The sequence below is a fragment of the Anolis sagrei genome, chromosome 3 (assembly GCF_037176765.1).
Source record: "Anolis sagrei isolate rAnoSag1 chromosome 3, rAnoSag1.mat, whole genome shotgun sequence".
NCBI classification, from domain to species: domain Eukaryota; kingdom Metazoa; phylum Chordata; class Lepidosauria; order Squamata; family Dactyloidae; genus Anolis; species Anolis sagrei.
In genome coordinates this window covers 102,431,842-102,454,855 of record NC_090023.1, presented here as the reverse complement: position 1 = coordinate 102,454,855, position 23,014 = coordinate 102,431,842, and the positions used below count along the sequence as shown (strand labels likewise).

Sequence of the window (23,014 nt, the reverse complement as noted above, 5' to 3'; positions counted from 1 at the left end):
CGCACTATTTGCTTGTACGGGTGTGGATTGAGGTGTGGATGCAGGTGTGAATCACCTTTTGCATACAGAACTCTTCTGAGTACAGACTCTAAACTACTGCCGGTTTTGTACCTATTATTTTGTGTTTTTGCCAGCAAGTGTCTATGTCACCAGGTTTTATTGAATGATTTCTCTGGAGGGATTTGGATTGGCTTACCTGAGAGATGTGAGTTGCTCAAGTTCACCCCGTGGGTTTCTATTATTCGAATTCACTAATCAAACCATTGCAGTGCACTGGCTCAGAAATGTCTTGTGCGCATTGTCAAGTGACCCCTTGACTCATGATGACCCCATGAATTTCACAGGATTTTCTTTGGCAAGAAATCTTCATAGGTGGTTTTGTCATTTTCTTCCTGTAGCTTTCCAGATCAGATGACACCTGGTGCCTTCAGAGTATTTAGGTTCTTCAGTGTTGTCTTCTTATATGTAATTTCAGATGGAGAACAAAACAAAATCTGGATTATTGCTTCCTCATGATGTATGCTCAGAAAAAGGGCATTTACTACATCCAGGTAAGGTGTCTTTATGTATGGAATGGTGAAATGAATAGCCAAAGACTAGCTAAGAACTTGTAATAGTAAACATGATATAAGTACAGATTAGGGCTGGGCGGTTTCGTTAATTCGTAATTCGTTATTTTTTTTTATAACGAAGCGATAACGAACCATTCTGGAGCAACTTAAAAATGAAACGAATTTTTAAATTCGTTTCGTAAATGCTTCGGATTCATTATGTATTCGTTTTGTTATCGGTTTGAGGTCGTTTCGTTATTATTTCCGCATGTCTGGGGCAAGTTTTATAGTTGTTTTTTGTTTAATTAGTGAAAAAAAAATTATAATATCACACCAACAGTCAACAACAGAGGGAGAGGGAAGCTTCAGAAGTTCCCCCTTCTGTTCCATTTGGAGGTTTTTTAGCGTATTTCGCGGTCGCGTCCGCCATTAACGAATCGATTCATTATTGTTTCGTATTTGTTTCGTTAATGTTTCGTAATTTTTTTAACATGTACGAAATTTCGTAAATATCGAACTTTTTAAAAGAAAAATTTCGGAATTCTTTTAAATATCGAAACGCAAAACCCCCCCAAAAACGAATTGTTTTTAGAAACAAATTTTTCCGTTGTTACCCAGGCCTAGTACAGATCTTTAATTTAAGTCAGATATATGGCAACAAATGACTTGTTACATAGAATGACTAGAGACGGGATTTCCAACTTTTGGTTCTCCAGATTTAGACATCACCTCCCTTGCCATGGACTATGCTGGTTGGTGTTCCTAGAGGCTGAAGTCCAAAACCCTTAAATGACCAGAAGTTGAAAAACGTGGGCCTAAAGAGACTGTGGACCCTTCCACACAGCCACATAACCCGGAATATCAAGGGAAAAAATCCCACAATATCTGCTTTGAACTAGGCTATCTGAATCCACACTGTAGAAAACCTGAGATCAGATCCTGGGATATAGGGCCTGTCTGGAAGGGTCCTTAGATCCCAGAAGTTGCTGACCATTGGCTTTGCTATCTGAGTCTTTTGGGAATTGAAATCCAAAACCTAACAAAAGCATGAATGATTCAGAATTGAGAAAGAACAACTCCCAGCTCTGTTCTGGATTTCTCAGGGCAAAGCCAAGGCAGTGTTTAAAAGTTCAGAAACATCCATAATGGTTAAGGTCATGCTTCATAAATATTTCTTAGCTTCTCATCTGTGACTGCAATAAATCAAAGTAAAAAGGAGAAAGATCTGCATGCTTAGTCTCATGCAGTATTAAGTAGTTGACACTAATTCAGTGTAACTAATTTGCTCACATAAAATGAAGCAACTCTGTCGATTCTTAATTGAATGGGGTTTAGGTTTACTTTTTGTATCTCTGGCTTACGTTCTGTACCATCAAAATAAATGTGAAATCTTGAGTGGTATTTTCAGAAACAAGGAGATTTTATAGCCACCAGAAAGGAAAGTGGGACAAAGGGGAAGAGGAGAAGATCACAAGTTTTAAAAAATGAGATAATATAGGCAAATCCATGCTGGATCAAACTGAAGGCTTATTCCATCCAACTTCCTACTGTGGGCAACCAGATGCCTGCAGAGTTAAGAAGAATTTCAGCAATGACTGCAGTTAACCATTTAGCTACTTATGAAGACAATTGCAAAATAATATCTAAAATATGATAAAATTGATTAAGACATAATATTCATATATCAAGGAAAGGAAAAATATATGAGACCCAATTAAACAGACACAAAGATGGTTATAAACTTTGGGGTGTTTTTGATTGGTCATTTCTGAGGAGGGGAGGGAGGGCCTAGTAATTACACAGAAGGACTTGGCGGTCCCGATATTTGGAGCCTAAAGTTTACCTTTTGGATAGGCTCAACTCCCCATCCCCAATTCCAATTCCCATTGGTTAGAATTCAAACACATAATTGTGTCAGTCTGGAATATCGGTATGCAAAGCAGTCCCGTAACATCTGAGAGAGCAAAGTTGGTAGCATAACCTTTCCTAGATTATGGGTGCATCTACACTGTAAAATTAATGTAGTTTGGCACTTTAACTGATATGGCTCAATGCTATGGGAATTGTAGTTTAGTGAATTTTATTTGTTTATTTAAAGCATTTATATTCCGCCCTTTTCACCCCAAAGGGGACTCAGAGCAGAGCACAACATATAAACGGCAAACATTCAATGCTGAAACATACTAGACTATACACATACAAAAACATTAAAATCACTTATCTTGATGTTAAAATCCTCTGTAAAAACTGTTTCAAACCACCATATCAAATCTGGTTGGCATACTAAGAGTTCCTGTCGCTACCTTGTTACAAAGTCCCAAAGGCTCACTCCCACAGCCAAGTTTTTATCACCCTAAAGGACAGGAGAGAGGAAGGGAGTTCCATAGCTGAGGAGCAATCACTCTTGTCCCTGCCAGTCGTACCTGAGAAAGTGGTGGGCCTCCCTGGAAGATCTTAATCTCCGTGGTGATTCGTAGAGGGAGGAAGAGACTTGTGGGCCATCCAGTTCAACCCCCTGCCAAGAAGCAGGAAAATCGCATTCAAACAATTATCACTTTGAACTTTGTGAAATTAAAACTCCCACGATTCATGGCACTGAGCTATGGTAAATGAAGTGGTGTCAAACTGCATTAATTCAAAAGCGTAGATGGACCCTTAGGTTCCTTTCTCAGATGGCACTGTTTCATCAATAGTCCTCCTTCTAGTAATGAGCCTCCCTGCCTTCTCATAAGTTGGCAGACACACAGTCTGCCACCAGAGGTCTGTTCAAGTTTTGCCCGTCATGGTAGAGTGTGCCAGTTCCCTGCCATAGATGTTGAGTATCTTCACACCACAGTTAAGTAGGGAAAGTCATACCGTTTAAAGCAGTGGTTCTCAACCTGTGGGTCCCCAGGTGTTTTGGCCTACAACTCCCAGAAATCCCAGCCAGTTTACCAGCTGTTAGGATTTCTGGGAGTTGAAGGCCAAAAACATCTGGGGACCCCAGGTTGAGAACCACTGGTTTAAAGGATCTCTGATTAATGAGTGTTCTGCTTTGTCCTAATATCTATTAGTAATACTTTTTTACAAGATTGGGAAGATCCTGGTAAAAAGCACTTCGGTAGCAATAATCCAGATTCATGTTGAGAGACTGTATTTCCGTGCACCAAAAATGCATCATATTGGATAATGTCAAAATGTGTCTTTCTCATTTAATATCTGGATAAACAACGTGATCATATATGGACCTCGTATTTGTGCAATCATGGTATTGTTTATCCACATCCAACAAAATATGAGTTTTCTAGTGTCTCTGTGATAATCTTGAGTTGGAAATCCTTCGTTTCGATAGGGTTCACTATTATCCACAGTTATATGGATACATGCAAACTTCATGAATGTATCCTATGCAGTTGTGGGGGTCATAATGTAAATCTTGGAAATGTATGTTTTTATCTTACCAATCTTATCTTTTTAAAAATTGAAATGAAAAGTTTTTATGAGACATGAGTACATCCCATTGAGTTCATGGAACTTAGACACTTCCTAGGTAGCATAAATTAGCAGCCTAAACTGCTCAAAATAATCACAAAAGCAGGACGATGCATTCCCTTCTCATTTTGCATTTACAAATGCCTTTATAGTAAGTGCACCTGTGGCGAATAGGATGAGCTGAAATGTATGTTGAAGCTTGAAGTGTGGTTTGCCTGTTCCAGCCTCTCCTTACTTCCTTTCTTCTTTGTTTTGCTGCCCTTGCTGCTTGTTCCCTTAGCTCGAGGATGACATCGTTGTCAAGCAGAATTACTTCAGCACAATAAAAAATTTTGCACTTCAGTTGTCATCTGAAGACTGGATGATTCTAGAATTTTCTCAGCTCGGATTTATTGGTAAGAACCATTCCTCTTCAGCAGACTTGAAAAGGGAATGAAAGGGATGCATTTGCCACCTAATAGTCCCCGAGACACCATTCGCAAAAATAGGTTACTTTTTAAATTTCCGGTGCAATTTTCTATGTCAGGTGGGTATATGTCAAATGTTGTGATAGAATGAGCTGCTGCAAAATAGAGTTGCATAATCACCGCAAGAGCCAACCCGAAACATGACAAATTTCTAAAGCTTGACTAGATGACAGAGAGAGCTTCAGTTCATGGAAACAGCAGGCGGCATGAAAAGTAGTGTTCTCTTGGGAACTATCAATACCAGTTATTTTTTCTATTAAACCTTTCCCTTTGTGTGTTAATAGAAACTATGGTTTTAAGGAAGAAAAGTTAGCCCCTACCCTTTTTCTGATATAACTGTTTTTTGGGTTTTTAAAGAAGCATTATAATTTTGCATCTTGATTATAATTTCACATATTGATTCTAGGAGCTGCGGTGGCACAATCGGTTAAACCAGAGGTCCTCAAACTTTTTAAACAGAGGGCCAGGTTACAGTCCCTCCAACTGTTGTAGGGCCGGATTATAATTTGGAAAAAAAAATGAATGAACTCCTATGCACACTGCACATTATCTTATTTGTAGTGCAAAAACACTTTAAAAATACAATAATTAAAATGAAAAACAATTTAAACAAATTTAAACTTATTAGTATTTCAATGGGAAGTGTAGGCCTGTTTTTGGCTGAAGATTGTTGTTGTTGTTGTTGTGTGCTTTCAAGTCATTTCAGACTTAAGTTGACCCTGAGTGAGGGCCGGGTAAATGACCTTGGAGGGCCGTATTCAACCCACGGGCCTTAGTTTGAGGACCCCTGGATTAAACCATTGTGCTGGCTGAACTGCTGATCTGAAGGTCGGCGGTTCTAATCCATGAGATGGGATGAGCTCTCATCTGTCAGTTCCTGCTCCCCATGTGGAGACACAAGAAAAGCCTCCCACAGGATGGTAACGCGTCCCCTGGGCAACATCTCTGCAGACAGCTAATTCTCTCACACCAGATGTGACTTGCAGTTATCTCAATTAAAAAAATCTTGATTCTGAATGCCATATCTGGTGCGATGAAGATGTTTAACTTTTTAAACTCATTAGTATTATATCTTTACTGTCAGCTGGAGAAATAAATGCTTTTCATATCTCCTGCCTTGGGATAAAATTACCTGACTGTCTTTGGAAATTCCAATGCCTGCTACTTAAAACAGGTGTTTCTTGTGACTCCTTAAGAGTCCCTGAAGATGCAGCAAGTCACTTCACCAGACAAAAACTGGACTCCTTGAAAGAGAAATAATAATAATAATAATAATAATTATTATTATTATTATTATTTTGGGTTGTTGTAGGTTTTTCAGGCTATATGGGCATGTTCTAGAAACATTCTCTCCTGACGTTTCGCCTGCATCTGTGGCAAGCATCCTCAGGAACCTCTGACGATGCTTGTCACAGATACAGGTGAAACGTCAGAAGATAATGCTTCTAGAACATGGCCATACAGCCCGAAAAATCTACAGCAACTCAGTGATTCTGGCCATTAAAGTCTTCGACAATACAATAATTATTTTATTTCTTACCATCTCTCTTCATGGCTCGAGGTGGGTACAGAACAATTAAAACACATAAGCACAGCAAATACACCACAAATACACCTACCTCTATATAAGTTACATGTCCAAATGTATCTCTATAAAATAAATATTAAAATACACAAAACAGAGATTAAACAAAGGAGACACATTAAAAATTCATGTTTAAAGACTCTCTGGGTAGGCCTGCTGGAAGAAATAGGTCTTTACATTGTTTTAAACTTCTGACAGCTCATTTCAGAGTTCTTCCAGCAAGTCATTCCACAGTCATGGGGTGGCCGATGAAAAGGTCCTCTAAGTGGTAGTTGCCAGTCGGGTTCTGTCTGGGTGAAGCAGAGCCCCCCATAAGACCGAAGTGTTTGGGGCGGATTGTACAGGAGAAGGCAATCCTGTAGGTAACCTGGACCCAAACCATGTAGGGCATTAAAGTTCAAAACCAACTCCTTGTACTTTGCCCAGAAACTAATTGGCAGTCAGTGGAGTGACTTTAGGATAGAGGTAATATGTTCACTCCTAAATGTTCCTGTGAGCAATCTGGCTGCTGTATTTTGAACCAGCTGGAGTTTCCAAACTTGGTACAAGGGTAGCCCAATGTAAAGTGCTTTGCAGAAGTCCAACCTTGAGGCTTGCACTACCAATACAGTATATCTTCCACATTTGTGGATTTGATTATTCGTGGATTTAATTAAAATGTTTTCTCTTAGAGTCTCTAGTTCTCCAGTGTGACTCTATGGTTAACACCCACTGGAAGCCAATCGCAAAGTCACATTGGGAGGCCAAAAGACTCCTTCGAGCAGTGATTCTCAACCTGTGGATCCCCAGATGTTTTGGCCTTCAACTCCCAGAAATCCTAACAGCTGGGATTTCTGGGAGTTGTAGGCCAAAACACCTGGGGGCCCACAGGTTGAGAACCACTGCCTTAGAGAGAATACCTGGTTATGAATCTCTAGACCCTCCAGTGCAATTCTGTGCTCAATTTTTGGCAGATATTGACAAGTGGAATATGATTTTCATTACAGATTATGGGGGCTAAATATTCATTTTAAAATATTTTAAAATTATGGCTAGATACGTGAGAAAAAAATGACACATTTAATTTAAAATACCCAAGCAGTAGAAGGAAGAAACATGGCAGTACTGTTCCTGGCTCTTCAGTTCTCTTGCCCTGCTGTCTTTCTAAGGCTGTTATTCCCCCATGGATTTCTTTGAATGCCACCTTTCTTTTCCCTGTGATTAGCAGTGTTATACACAAAGGACAATCTATCAGATGAGTCTCAGTTTGATGTCTGAGTGATAGATACTATGGTATCTTGTCTCTTCAGGGATTTCTGTTAATATTTTATTCAGTCTCACAAAAGCAAAGCGGCAATCTGTTTTTATATGATAAAGCCCTGGATTATTGTTGACACAACTTCCTATTATTTGCAGGTAAAATGTTTCAGTCTCCAGATATTACACTCATTGTAGAGTTCATATTTATGTTTTATAAAGAGAAACCTATTGACTGGCTCTTGGATCACATTCTTTGGGTGAAAGTTTGCAACCCTGAGAAGGATGCAGTAAGTTTTAAATTTTTTATGTTTCCAAAAAAGCATAACTATGGGCAGATGCATTAAGAGGAGAGCAAGCGCCTTCTTCTCTTCAACACCATTACTATAATTCATAGCCAGGTGATGCTAAAGGAAACAGGGCTTGTTTTATGACACCAAAAGGGTTTACAGTGGAGTTCAACAAACATAGCAAACAGAAGTGTAAATGTGTGTAGGTCCTATATTTATATATTACTATATTTATATATTACTATATTTACAGTTCTATGAATATGGAAACCAAGTATTGTAGGGTGGATGGATTAAAAAAAATCCAACTCCAGTTGTGCCTGTGAAGATGATGTGATCTCTAACATAACAGGGGCATCAGTTACTAGTCACAAAAGAATTCTGGTTTAGCTCCTCTTCTCATTCAGATAGTCTTCCTAGAGCATTGTACTGAAGTGCGATTGTTGAATGCAGTAGTGGACTTTTCCAGTTACTTTAGATTTTGCAGCCTACTGTGTCTCTTCTGTATTCCTTGGCTTGACTGAAAATTGTCCCATTTCATTGGGCAATTGCATCCATGGATTCTGCATTCATAGATTCAATCATCCATGGGTTGAAAATATTTCCAAACAATTTCCAAAAAGCAAAACCATGATTTTGCTGTTTTACTACACCATTGTATATATTAGCACTTGAGCATACATGGATTTTGGTATCCACACAGGTCCTGGAACCAAACCCCAGTGAATAGCAAGGGCCCACTGTATTACATTATCCTGCAGTTTACTTCAGTGGTCTTCAAATCAGAAAGTGCTGAGCTTTTTGTTAATGTATCTCATGCATTTTGGACATACATTCTGCAAATAGAAAATGCTCCTCTCTCTCTAGTCCAGTGGTTCTCAACCTGTGGGTCCCCAGATGTTTTGGCCTTCAACTTCCAGAAATCCTAACAGCTGGTGAACTGGATGGGATTTCTGGGAGTTGTAGGCCAAAACACCTGGAGACCCATAAGTTGAGAACCACTGCTCTAGTCTTTGGGAGGTGGCACTCTGTTCCTGCTGGCATTTTTGGAGTTTACAAACCTGAGGTCATTTTGGAAGCTAGTGGGGAAAAAAAAATTAAAATCAACAATAGTGGCAACAAAAATATTCACATAGAAGTAAAAATCTTCATATTAGAAATATGAATTTGAATATCCAGTTAGAATTGTCAAGCCAATTTGTAAGAACGATAAAGTTACATGATATTTTGAGGATGTTGTTGTTGTTGTTGTTTTTGTATTTTTAAATGAATAGTTCTTAAAAGGACAGGCTGTAACTGCAAATTGAAAGAGCAATATCTGGACATTGAAAAGTTATTTTTCACACTGTTGACCTTTTGCTGGACCTAGTGACACCTAGCCCAGAGGTTTCAGTTTATATCTTTTGCAGTGACAATGTGCTTTTTTAATTGCCAGATAGAACAGCCAGTCTATGAAATATTGACCTCTTGGATCAAAGAAATGGTTTAGATAAATCTGGGGTTAAGGTCATGGTAGCTGACCTTAAGAGCATAATGTTCTGTGCTACTAACAAACACCCCGTCCCATCCCGATTTTAAAATTATTCTTGCTTCTTTCACTTTCATTTAAGAAACATTGTGATCGACAAAAGTCAAATCTGCGAATACGCTTCCGACCTTCACTTTTCCAACATGTGGGTCTACACTCCTCTCTTGCAGGAAAGATTCAAAAACTAACAGTGAGTACTCGGGATGTATTTTTCCTTCACAGCATGAGGTGTTTACAGTGTACATTCATCTGTCTTGTGTAATTAAAGTGTTTTAAAGTGCAAAGCAGACTTGTATCTTGTTTAATTAAAACAACATTTGTTGTAGCATATGGAGAACTCACATAATAAAGCAATTGGTCTTGAAATTCCATTCCACTTAAAATAGCGCAAAGTAGGCCAGTAGCAGGAAGGCATTAAAGCCATGTTGGGAATCATAAAGCCTCCGGGTGCTGTTGGACTGCATCTCTTAGCATTCTTCTCCACTGGTTATGCTGGCTAGACTTGATGCGAAAATGTCCAGAGAGTCACGTTTACTGTATTTAATCTTCTATGTGGCTATCTAAAGAACTTATTAATAATAGCTCCAAGAATGACAAAAGAACAGCTGTGCTACAGATAAAGTTTTCAAGGTGTTTTGAGAAAATGTTAAATTATTCTTCATAAAAACCTCTTGAGACCATTTTTCACTGCAGTTTGCCTAAGCTGGATTGGTGGTGAAATATTGCTGCAGGCATGTTTTATCTAGAGGAGTTTAGTGTCTCCTTGAAATACATTGAGAACCATGCCTATCATTCTATTTTTGTTTTCAGGCTATCATTGTATATTCTTGTCTTTTAGGATAAAGATTTCCTGAAACCATTATTGCATAAAATCCATGTGAATCCACCGGCAGAAGTGTCGACAACATTAAAGGTCTATCAAGGACATGCTCTTGAAAAAGCCTACATGGGTGAAGACTTTTTTTGGGCTGTTACACCAGTTGCTGGAGATTATATTCTATTAAAATTTGACAAACCTGTCAATATAGAAAGGCAAGTGTTTTGTTTTTAAATTTAAAAAATTACAGAATTGCACGTTCATTTGTGATATCAGTGGTTTTAGCAGTGTCAACAATAATTGTTGAAGTGTTGGCTTGATTGAATGGAACAATTTTGCTTCTAGAATATTTTTCCTTAAGGTCATTTTGGTATTTTCCTATCAGCTCCCAGACCAAACAAACAGCCCCAACACATATTTTGATGCTTTCAATTTAGTGAAACTACTAGCAGGCTGCCTCTCTGCAAAGAGACTCCTGTGGCGGAATGAAAAACCACATGTAGTTCACGTCTTTACCAATCCACACGCTGTCTTGCCAGAGAAAAGATATGTCACACAGATGATCAGTAAAGAATAAGGTGTTATGCAGTGCAACATATATACAGTCATGAGAACAGTTGCATTGACTCACACAATGTTGTTTGAAAGAGATTCAAATGGTCCTTGGATGTCCATTTGAGAGATCTTCCAGCAGCCAAGAAGCAAAAATACAAAACTGTCTTAGCAAGCTCCTGCACAGAAAACTTAAACATGTAACTGTTGCCAAAACTCCCAAGCTCAGCTAGCTCCTGAGCATAGCCCAACCAATCAGCTTCGTGCTTTGCATTTTTCAGTGAACACACTCACCAACTGATTTTTACATGCTTGGCCTTTCTAAAACTCTGAGACAAGGCCATTGAAAATGGCAGTATACTAACCTTTAAGATCCTACATGTAGAAACTTAATGTGTACCATAGTGGTATTAGAAAGCACACCTTGCTTTGTGTTAATCAGACCTGTTTTAGGATTGAGATGTGTTCTAAGGGTGTAGTAAAGTGATTTATGCTTGTTTTGCTCATGTAGCTTCTTCCATTATTCTGTTTTAAAACTTTAGATACAATTAGTCTTGCATACTGGGCTATTTCTTTTGAATCAGTGCTAAAGATTTAATTTTAGCTAGGATTTTGTTTTGCTAAGGATTAAGTGAAGGAAGGAATAGTGGGATGTTCATTGGAAAGCTGTTATTTGTGTTAATACTTTCATATGCAGAGATACCACCTAGTGGCATAATAACCTGATTTCTCTCAGCATCTTAGAAGTAAATGCTAAATAAATTTGTGGATGGATATGTAAGTATTTTTTAAATTAACTACCTTAAATGGAACAGCATAAATGCATCCGTGCACAATATCCAGCTACTAGTATGTTGATTCACAAGCATAACTTCAGTATAGAAAAATAGATTTTATACATAAAATAATACAGCAATGACATTATTTATTTATTTATTTCGAGGTTTTATATACCGACCCTCTCACCTTCAAAGAGGGATTCGGACCGGTTCACAACATGTGTTAACATACAAAAAATATACAATAACAACACAATGCTACTTCATTACACGATTAAAATATCAGCATCTTACACATTAAAACATTATCATCACAGTTAAAAGAGCCAAATCACCCGACACCATCACAATCCCATTCATCATCCTCCTTTCATGTGAGCAAAGAATTAAATCAGTTGTCGAATGCCGCGTTCCACAACCAGGTCTTTGTTAGTTTCCTGAACGTCATGAGGGAGGGGGCAGTTCTGATCTCTAATGGCAGGGAGTTCCAAAGTCGAGGGGCCACCATCGAGAAGGCCCTGTCCCTCGTCCCCACCAGCCGTGCTTGTGCAGGCGGTGGGACCGAGAGCAGGGCCCCTCCAGACGATCTTAGTGGTCTTGATAGTTCGTAGGGGAGAATACGTTCGGAGAGGTAAACAGGGCCGGAGTCGTTTAGGGCTTTATAGGTTAACACCAGCACTTTGAATTGTGCTCGGAAGCTGATCGGCAGCCAGTGGAGTTCGAGTAACAGCGGAGTGGTGTGCTTCCTGTACCCAGCACCCGTTAGTAATCTGGCTGCCGCGCGTTGTACTTGCTGCAGCTTCCGGGCAGTCTTCAGAGGCAACCCCACATAGAGAGCGTTGCAGTAATCTAAGTGGGATGTAACCAAAGCGTGTACTACCGTGGCCAAGTCAGCCCTCCCAAGGTACGGACGCAGCTGGCGCACAAGTTTTAATTGTGCGAATGCTCCCCTGACCACTGCTGAAACCTGGGGTTCCAGGCTCAGCGATGAATCCAGGAGAACTCCCAGACTGCGTACCTGTGCTTTTAGGGGGAGTGTGACCCCGTCCAGCACAGGCTGTAACCCCGTACCCTGTTCGGTCTTAAGACTGACCAGGAGTGCCTCTGTCTTGTCTGGATTTAGTTTCAATCTGTTGTCCCTCATCCAGTCCGTGACAGCGGCCAAGCACCGGTTCATGACCTGAACAGCCTCTACATACTATGACATACTATGGGATACTCTGTGTGTGTGTGTGTGTGTGTGTAGAGAGAGAGAGAGAGAGGGACAGGAAAGTCCTATCTAACTTTGTAAACCAAGCAAGGTCAGTGCTAGCTAATGTTTGAAAGGGAGACAGTCAATGGTAGGTTATATTTCAGGTGAAGGAGCTGGAGAAAATCACCTTGTGGGACTCCCTTCGGTAACAGCTTCTGACTCCCCCTCCACCCCCCAAAGAAGGCTGGGCTCCCCAAGTCTTCCATTAGGCTTCAGCTGCTGCTTCCCACCCTCCCCCTCCCCTCCCTTCCTGGCTGGGCTTCAGAAGAAGTCTAACCTTGGGGCAAGGAGACAGAAAATCTTTTAAAATCAAGTAGCTTCTCTTGTGTCTTTTCCTCTCTTTTTCCCCAATGGCTGTGGTGTGTTTGCAAGCCTCACAGCGCTCGGAAGCAACTTCCCCTTTGACTTTGCCTCAGCACTTAGGGTAGATTACTGTAATACTCCATACTAATGTGCATCCCAATTTTGGCCATGTGTTTTAGCCAAAAAAGATGCACACTAGATTCAAGAAAATACAGTATTCCTGTGGGAATGTATAGAAACTTTTAATTTTTATCTATGTATTATTGTCCAAGTCTTCTGAGATTTTCTGGAACCATCAGGAGCAAAGTTAGAGTAATGTTCAGATCTCTGGTACCTCATGGATTATTGTCATTGTCATCTTGTTTTTTGCACCTGTTTCTCTAGCTCCTGTAGTGTTGCTTCCACCCCTATTACCAAATAAGAGCGGGTGCCAGTATCTACTCAGATGCCCTTTTGACCTGCCTTTGTGTTCATTTGAGGTCACTTAGTGGAAACAGGAAAATTAGTGAGAGTTTCAAGTAGCCAGATCTTTTACTATTTATTTCTATAGTAAGAAAAATAATATATTTCTTCATATGGTCATTCTTTCTGGAGAACATAATACATCAGTTGTAAGACTTGGTTCAATTCATCAAACATAGACTCATGTAATTATTTTTCAGTTAAGTTCAGGTTTGGTATACTGGAAAGTTGTGTCTTTTAATTCTCTTCTGGCCAGTATCCAGAATGAATATTGTGTTACCTACACTCTGTTTTTGAGTTAGGAGTCCAAAATCTCAGTGGCAAAATCTCAGAATTTCCTTTTCAGAAAGTTGCACCTGAAAAAACAACTTCAGACCCCCTTTTTTTGTTTGGCTTGCTCTCAAACTAAGCTGAAAGGAGGAAGAATGTGTGAAACTATTCATTTTGTTTAATGAGTTTAAATATGTAAAAGAAATTGACAGGAAGGGGGCATAGTTTGAAATGAAAAGTGTCAGGGAAATAAAGTTTATAAGTTAATTGACCTAATGTGCTGTTGAAGGCTTTCATGGCCGGAATCACTGGGCTACTGTGAGCTTTCTGGGCTGTATGGCCATGTTCCAGAAGCATTCTCTCCTGATGCTTTGCCCACATCTAAAGCTGCAAGGCTATTAAATGCTATTCAAGGTGGCCAGTTGCAACATTCACACTTGCCTCAAGCAGACAAAAGTCCCCCCCCCCCGCCCGGACATTCCACAGGTATGTAAACCCCACTTGCCTAGTTTCCAACAGACCTTGCAACCTATGGGGCTGCCTGCTTTAGATGTGGGAAAACATTAGGAAAGAATGCTTCTGGAACATGGCCATACAGCCCAGAAAACTCACAGCAACCCAGTGATTGACCTAATGTTTACAGGTGTGGTGTTCTCTTAGGGGGAAAATAAAAACATTAACAAGATAAGCCTTTTATTAAAGACTAGAAAAAGTTGCAAAGTGGCCAACAAACCTGTAAAACTGTCAGGCTGCACACCGTTATTAAACAAATGTAGAAATGCACAATACATAAGCAAACTTTGTTTCCATGGCTCATGAGATTGTATGCCCAGGACAGGTAGCTGTGGTGTTGGCCTGGGAGGCAGACCCATGTTGCATGTTTCTTGTGTGCATTCCATCTGACATTCTAGGGATCTGACACTGATTTGGGACGTTATCTGTCGATGTCTGCTATGATTGCTTTGATAGTTGCATACAAGAGCAGTTTTGCCATAGTTCATGTTCTCTTTTTAATATGTGTGTGTGTGTGTTTGGTGGCACTTCTTTGTACTCCTGCCTGGGAAATAAGCTGCATTGAACCCAGTGAGAGCTTCTAGGCCAGTAGTTCTCAACCTGTGGGCCCTCAGGTGTTTTGGCCTACAACTCCTAGAAATCCCAGCCAGTTTACCAGCTGTTAGGATTTCTGGGAGTTGAAGGACAAAACATCTGGGGATCCACAGGTTGAGAACCGCTGTTCTAGGTGATGTGTGTGTGTTTCTATTCTTCTGTACTTGCTGTACCCTAGTATTAGTCTTATTAGCCTGTTGAATCAAAAAACAGCAAATTGTCTTGGATCACTTTTAAGAAATTCTGAGTATCAAACATAGTGTGGAATAAGGTTGAATGGTCTGCACCCCACTTTGCCTGATGCTGTGTAATCCACAAAAGTTTATACTATAATAAATTTGTGTGATTTTTTTGTATTTGTATTTGTTAGCCATGGCTCAACATTGTCTTTTTTCACATCAACAGATATTTGTTTCACAGTGGCAACCCAGAACACCCAGGGGATGTATTTGTCAACACAACTGTGGAAGTGTTGCCTTTTAAGGTATGAACAGAGAGAAGTCATAGAAATAAATTTATTTATCGTGTCATCAGCAACCAGACCATTGTATTACATTTCTAACAGAACAAAACAAACAAACAGATAAAACAGCACAAATTTTGCAAGCTTGGTAGTTGATTAAATGTCCTTTGACCAGTATCTGGCCACTTGGAGTGCCTCTGGTGTTGCCGCAAGAAGGTCCTCCATTGTGCATGTAGCAGGGCTCAGGTTGCATTGCAGGAGGTGGTCTGTGGTTTGCTCTTCTCCGCACTTGCATGTCGTGGATTCAGTTTTGTAGCCCCAATACCTTTTACCTAATACTGATGTTGGATATGAGAGAAGGTGGTTTCCTGTTGTTCTCAGAATCACAATTGTCTAATATATCATCAAGTACTGTCATCTTTCAAAAGACAGGTGATGAAATAAGCAAGGCTAGGAAAAGATGATTTATAGAACATGATGGGGACAAAAACATCTTTGCTATCATTAACACAGTGTTGGATTTATCCCAGTAGCCCAGTTGCAAATTAATAACTATCCACGCTAAAGTGTATCTGCTTAATATGTAACAGGTGGGTTTCAGAAGAGGGTTTTATTTCATTGCTTTTTGTACATCGCGGTGGCGCAGTGGTTTAAAGCACTGAGCTGCTGAGCTTGTTGATCGAAAGGTCGCAGGTTCGATTCCGGGGAGCGGCGTGAGCTTCCGCTGTCAGCCCTAGCTTCTGCCAACCTAGCAGTTCGAAAACATGCAAATGTGAGTAGATCAATAGGTACCGCTCTGGCGGGAAGGTAACGGCGCTCCATGCAGTCATGCCGGCCACATGACCTTGGAAGTGTCTACGGATAACGCTGGCTCTTCGGCTTAGAAATGGAGATGAGCACCACACCCCAGAGTCAGACATGACTGGACTTAATGTCAGGGGACTACCTTTACCTTTTACATGGTGCATAGCTTTTCTGCCTCGCTCTACAACTGTTCCCTTCTTCTGTGGCATTCTTGAACCCATGTGCTGCCAAACATCCTTTTCATGGATCTTTAATGCTCAAATATACCATCCGTGCTTTGATAGGACAATCAAGACTTTTTGGGTATTGGTACAAGGCAGGTCACAAGCACCAGTGATGCATATATTCCCTTCCACTTCTGCTTAATATATTCTTCGTCATTCAGTGCCATGAGTGTGAAAGGCATTCAGGGAAACACAAAGGTAATTCCCTGCCTTCAAGGAGGTTACTATACAAAAGAAGGTAAAAATAGGGGATAACAGCAGGGGAAATTTATATCTAGTTCAGTCACTCTTGTTTATGCTGCAGTCCTAGACAGTATATCGAGGTGGACACATCTGGGCTTGAGATTGATTTCAGTTCCCCAACATCCCAGGGGACCATGGTGGGGACATAACACACTAATGTGACATAACCTATTTCCTACCATTATGTCTGTGTATTAAATCACATGTTCCTAAATGCCGGTAACGTTTCTTTGCAAAACCCATTTATTGAATCTTCTAACTAGCAGAGCCAGTGGTCATCCTGGCTGAGGCATTCTGGAGGGGATATTTGAAAAAATGACTTTCCCAAGTTCTGCTTATTGAAAACTGACCCTGCCATTTCACTTACACAATGTCTTGCTTTAAACGGCATCCACTAAAGGAAGAGGCAGGTTCGATTCAACATATAAGTGTGGAATCACAGAGCCTAATGTGTGCTGAATCTTAATGCATGATAATAATTAGCTGGTCTTACATTTTTCCATCTTGTTTCAGACTGAAGAGCTTGAGTTAAGCAAAGAAACCAAAGAGAAGCGATTAGAAGATGGATATTTCAGAATAGGTAACTGTGATGGATCTCCTTTCCAGGCTGACCTTGCCGTTCCAAGCTTTTGAGCTCCTATTACTCCCCTTTTCCCTCAAGCTCCCTCTCTGGCCTTCAAGGCGATCCCTTTGTGAACAACTAGATGTGTAGTTCACTAAATTCACTGTTGTAATTGTGATTAAAACTACCAAATTTTAACCGGAAAAGCCCAGCACAGTTGGAAAAAAGAATAAACAAGTAGAGGTTTATTAATATATGATTAGATGGATCCTGAACTATTTAATTATTCATAGCTCCCAAAAACTCTATTTAGTTCTTCACCTGGCTGACTATCCTATATATGTTACAGTTTTCCTGGCAACTATAAGAGCCTAAGAAAATTCAAAACTGCTCAAAGTATGTATGTGTGTATACACACACACACACACAATAAAAATGGGTTAAATTAACTAATTTATTCATGCTATTAACTCCTAGCTAATGTATGGTTGTAAATTAATATATCAATTTTATTTACAAACAGTACCTCAAATTGGTTTACAAACAAAACTGATAAAATAAACTCAGTTGCTAAAAATGATACACTAAATCTGGGCAATCAATAAAATAGTTAAAAATGAACGACAACAGATAGCAAGGAAACAATAAGGAAAACGGTTAGACAAAGAAATATGATTTTAGTTGACAATGGAAATATCCAGTACTAAGCATATGAAAACATTTGCACAACTTATAACAAAGTTCTAGTTAGAGCTGCACTGTATATATATTTTCCAGGTACGTTTTAAACTGTTATTTTCAATTGAAATCCAGATTACTTAGATGCAATATACTTCTTTTTAAAATTATGCCTCCTAGCTCTTTAAAGCATTACTTTCATTCTAGTACACAAACATTCATTTTGTCAAAAAGCAAATTTAGTTTGTCCTCCAGGCACACCAACCTTTTGGCTACTTATTGTTGTCCTGGATATAATTACAAGAGGTTACTCTCATGAAAACCCAGTCCTAATTTGAGTAGAGTTACAAGTGAAATTTAAGTGATGTTCTGGATGTATTTTATATGCTCCTAGTTAGATTGACTTTTCTTTCTTTGAAGGCAAGTTTGAAAATGGTAGAGCAGAAGGAGCGGTTGATTCCAGTTTAAATCCGATTGCAGCTGTCCGTCTCTTAGTCATACAGAACTCCTCTGTCTGGGCAATTCTAAACGAGGTAGGAGTCAAACAAGAGTGTTTTGTATAACTACTGGTGCAAAACTGTCCAGCTCAAAGTCACTTCCATAATAAATCTTTTATGGCATCCTAGGGCCATCAGGTTGAATGAATAACAGGACTCCCGTGTCTTTAATGGTTTACAGATAATAGAATGGGAAGACGTAGCATAAAGTCCTGCCAGATTGACCTTTGTGATGTCTTATCCTTTACAACAGTGGTTCTCAACCTGTGGGTCCCCAGATGTTTTGGCCTTCAACTCCCAGAAATCCTAACAGTTGTAAACTGGCTGGGATTTCTGGGAGTTATAAGCCAAAACACCTGGGGACCCACAGGCTGAGAACCACTATAGGCTTTACCACCCCGTTCTCTAGTAACCATATTGTGCTAGCTGCAAGCACAAAAAGTTGGTTTTGAAGGGGTGGGTGAGAAGTGAGTTGTATAGTTTTGCCTGGATGCTACATCTTGCTTGTACTGTGAATATTGAAGATGTAGGCATTCTGTCCTGTATTCAGACTAGCAACCCTGTGATATCATGTGTGTTCTCAGTGTAATTTGCATTGTGTGTATGTGAAGCTTATGTCACTCTTATTGTACCACCAAGCCACAGATGTCATGTGCTGAGTGATGATGATGCTGTATATGGAATTTAGTACTGGCTGACTTTGGGATATTTCACCAACACATGCATGCTTTTGCTGAAAGGGGGACTGTCACACAATGATGTGTTAAGTTCATTGGATTGGATCCAAAGATGGCTTCAGAGTAGATTAGGACATCTGCCTTAAACAGCAGATTCTAGCTGTCTGGAAATTGCAGTTAGTTGTTTTTATTGTATGGTCAGCTCTCCACATTTATTGGAGTTAGGGCATAGGACCCCCATGATAGTGGGAAAACTGCAAATAAGAAGGGCTATATTTTATCTGAAAGAACATCTCTTTAAGAATTTGTAGGTTCTCCAGTGCAAGTCCATGACCATATTAGAGAATAATAATAATAATAATAATAATAATAATAATAATAATAATAATAATCTTTATTTATACCCTGCGGCCATCTCCCCAAAGGGGACTCGGGGCGGCTTACATGAGGCCAAGCCCAGAAATGCATTACAATACAGTAACAAAAACCTAGAAATTCCTAGAAAAACTATATTATTCAAATCCGTCAATAATCAGATCTGAAAAAGTTGAACTTGCAAATGTCGAGGGATCAGTGGGTGTACGAGAGTTGCAAGCAGATCTTTTCCAGGCTTTGATTGTTTGGTCCTTCTTTAATAAACCACTTTAACATCAACTACAAATCAACTCTGTATTGCAGATTCATATTAAAAAGATCCCCAACTGATGAAGGAGAAGAAAGAAGATTTTTTGTGTTTGGGGGAAAAAATCTACAAAATTCCAAACAGCAGAGTGAAGACAGTGAGCATGCACCTTATTTCCAACTAGTCTTTCACTGAAACCCTACCTCCTGTGAAATCTACTGTAGATGAGAAGACTGACCCAGCAAGAAGAGTTTTTTGCAGTCTAAAAACCGATTCTCAGCTGGTATTATTTATCTAGATCCATGGTTTCTCCATCCGAACATGACTTTGTTGCCTAAGGATCACCGCAATCTTGTCAACTTATCCACCTGTGATAGGACTTGCTATGTAAAAGTTGTACATATTGTTACATTCCTTAAAGATGAGAATATATATATATATATATAGTTGTTTAAATACATTTTATGAAGGGGGTACTTTTTGAAGGTCCATTTATTTTGCTAATGCAAACCCTCTTTTATAGATGATCAGGGATCTATATTCAAAACCATTAGGGATATTTAATTTATTAAATGATTTGAAAAATACATATTTTTATGCAGGTAATAACTTGATGCCGTTTTTTAAAAAAACGAATGACCTTGCTTCTTGAGTTAATTCTACATTTTCCTTTGATAATGAAGTAACCATATTTTATAATATACTGCCATGATCAGAATTGTTTGAGTTTGCAAATGAAGCACTTTTGTATCACACCAAGGACACAGTCAATTCAAAAGCTCTTGTGGACAATCCTCATTGATGCCAATGGGCCCTAAATCTAGGCTAGGTTGTTTGAAGGCATAATAAGCAAGGTATGTGCAAGGATTTTGAAGAACATTGCTCATAAAATATCAACAAGTTTAATCTTCGCATATTGAGGATTTTTCTACTTTAGTAGGGTGTATGACATCCGCAGTGATCTTAGATTTGATTGATTACAGAGGGATTTTGATATGTTAAATCATTGATGAGTTTTCTGAAATGTTGCCAAGTTAATTCCTCTGAAAGAAAAGCATGTCTGCCTGTTTTCATTTTGCTTTGTGACTCCTTTTGTATGATCTCTATTCAGTATTTTGGAACAATTTGCCACTGATTGTTTTCTTTAGGGATTGTAACAAGAAAAATAGGACAGAAGGATATTGACTGAGCTGTTTTTTAATATTTACATGCTTAAATGAATCCCCTTTTCATTTAAGAGGCTCATCCCTTGCTTAAAACATTTCACTCTAATTGATTGAACCTTGAGAGCTCATATGAGCCTAATGTTTGTCACTTTCTGAACTTCCAAGGGAAAAAAATGTCAATAGCTTTGGGGAGAGGCAATTCGAGCACTTTGTGCCACGGAGCACAGTAGACATGCAATAACTAAGCTAGTAATGCAAACCAAATTTGTGTTATTTCCTTAACCCAACAAAGATATGGAAAGCTAAGCTTTTTAGCCTCACCTGCACTTCAATCACACGTGGTAAAGAAAATTTACGCAAATTATTGTAGCTTGTGTCATGAGATAATTCTTAGATACTCTGTCTTGGATGTAAGCTTATGCCAAAAAGTATCTGTCTTGCCTTTGCTTGACAGTCACAATCACGCAGTAGTAATGATAGTGTGATTAGGTGTCTGCCTATTTTGCTGTCATTAGACTCCTTATCGAGAAGTAGGTGAAGTAATGTAGTCAGGCATCAGATAGTTCAAGATGTTTCCACAATGAACTTACATTTTCTTGCTTCTTCTAAAATCAGATAAAACTAGTAGATTTTTACAAAAGAAGAACAGAATTAAAATGAATTAAATAGAAATGTTCCTGAATTATGGTAACGAAGTCTTGGTGTGACAAGACAGGCCCTGATGGTTTTGTGCTTTACACTATCTTAAAATAACAGCAAGCTCAATTATTGACACTAATTAACATGTAACTTCCAGCAGTGGAAGTGTTTTAAAAATTCCTGTTTCAGATTATTGTTGATGAAGAGGTACCCAGATCAACTTTGGTGCTAAAATGTTTCCTGTAAAAATTAGGATCTTAATAGCTGCCACCTTTGATTCCTTCTTCCCTTCCACTTGCAAACCAGCTACTGTTATTTCAATCATTTACTTGCAGGCCAGGTATATTTATCCTTTTCCTGTCCCGCCAATTATACTAAGACACAACAAGCCTCACAAATAATTACTTCCTCTACTAGAGGAATCAAACAGATTTGTGCTTTACTTGAATTATGGTAGTTGCCAAGGTTTGAATATGTTAGCCTTAACAGTGACTAATAAAGACAACTGGATGGTTTGAGAGTTCCTCTTAGTTAGACTTTTCCTAGGAAATCATTTTAAGAACTGAGTAGTTGATTATCCATAGTAACTGGATTACTGTTTTTTAAAATGTTAGAAATTCCCTATTCCCTTTCTCAATCAGTGCTTTGCTGTTGTGTTCCTGTTCATACTTTGGTGGAATTTGCAACTTTAGTGCTGCAGCCAGCATTTCTCTGACACTCCATTTTTCCATCAGCCATTTACAGTGCTTGCTGTCTTTTTTTTTTCTTTTAGAGCGAGATTTTGACTTTTGTTAATCTTGCTGCTATGTTTGAAAACCTAATTGGATCATGTTAACTGTGCCTTTCATCAATGTGCTATGTGCCACAGCTGCCCATGTAAGATTTGAAATAAATATTTTAAAAATGTGTCTGGTAATTCTTAAAGTTAGTAAAAACGATGAATTTACATAGAGATTTCAGAGTTTTCAGCTCTAAGTAAACTGTTATTTAGCATTGCATGTCACCATAATTGATAGTACAGTAAGATCCTGTATACAGTGACATAACTTCCCAACAGTGTACCTGTCCCTATTTCTTCTGTCACGTCTAACAATATTTTGCGCAGGAAAGATGTGAAATCATAATCTCATATACAGGATCTTCCATAAAATATTAGAAGCACCCTAATCTGCAATCATGGGCCTGGTTACCATTTCATCCATTTATTTTGTGTGTTTTTTTCTGTTTGTTTCATTCGGATGGCACAAAACAGTACAAAAATAATAGTGAAATGAAAAGGGGCTTTGAGGTATCTCTTTGCTCGCTGCTCAGATTCTTTTTCTTCTCTTTCCTTTACTTTTAAAATCTTTGGGTGGCTCACAGAGCCTTAGTCAAGGTCACCCTAATTTTGTTTTCTTCTCCCTTCCTCTCCTATCCCTAAGAAGCCTTGTGAAAGATATTAATTACAATTATATTACTGTAATAGCAATTCAACCAAAAGGAAAACTCTTCAGAATCACTCTCTTTACCTCCCTCTCTAGTACTATATTTGCATTCCTTACATCTACTTCTGATATATTTCTCTCTGTGGGTATTCTGCCTTCTGAATTTTATTTTTTGAAATAATTATTTCTCAAATGAAACTAATTGTTGGCCTTCAGTAGAATAATTTCTCCACCTTTGAAATCCACTATCTCTCTATCAAACCTTCAATCTCTATCTCAAAACTTCAATCACTTTCTATCTCTGCACCTGGCAGATATGTCCTCCGTGTGTGGCGATTTTCAGCC

At 39.0% G+C, this 23,014-nt stretch overlaps 1 protein-coding gene across 1 annotated transcript in view; it reads left to right on the top strand.

The window, feature by feature from the left end:
• The window catches only part of MGAT4A (alpha-1,3-mannosyl-glycoprotein 4-beta-N-acetylglucosaminyltransferase A), a 75,604-nt gene extending 53,453 nt beyond the window's left edge, over positions 1–22,151 (top strand). Inside the window, exons 8-16 of the mRNA XM_060769784.2 lie at positions 476–551; positions 4,303–4,417; positions 7,470–7,600; positions 9,211–9,318; positions 9,967–10,160; positions 15,076–15,154; positions 16,918–16,984; positions 18,065–18,177; positions 19,497–22,151. Coding sequence (XP_060625767.2) covers positions 476–551; positions 4,303–4,417; positions 7,470–7,600; positions 9,211–9,318; positions 9,967–10,160; positions 15,076–15,154; positions 16,918–16,984; positions 18,065–18,177; positions 19,497–19,523 — 910 coding nt within the window. The 3' untranslated portion in view covers positions 19,524–22,151. The remainder of the gene's footprint in view (positions 1–475; positions 552–4,302; positions 4,418–7,469; positions 7,601–9,210; positions 9,319–9,966; positions 10,161–15,075; positions 15,155–16,917; positions 16,985–18,064; positions 18,178–19,496) is intronic.
• Positions 22,152–23,014: the final 863 nt, after the last annotated feature.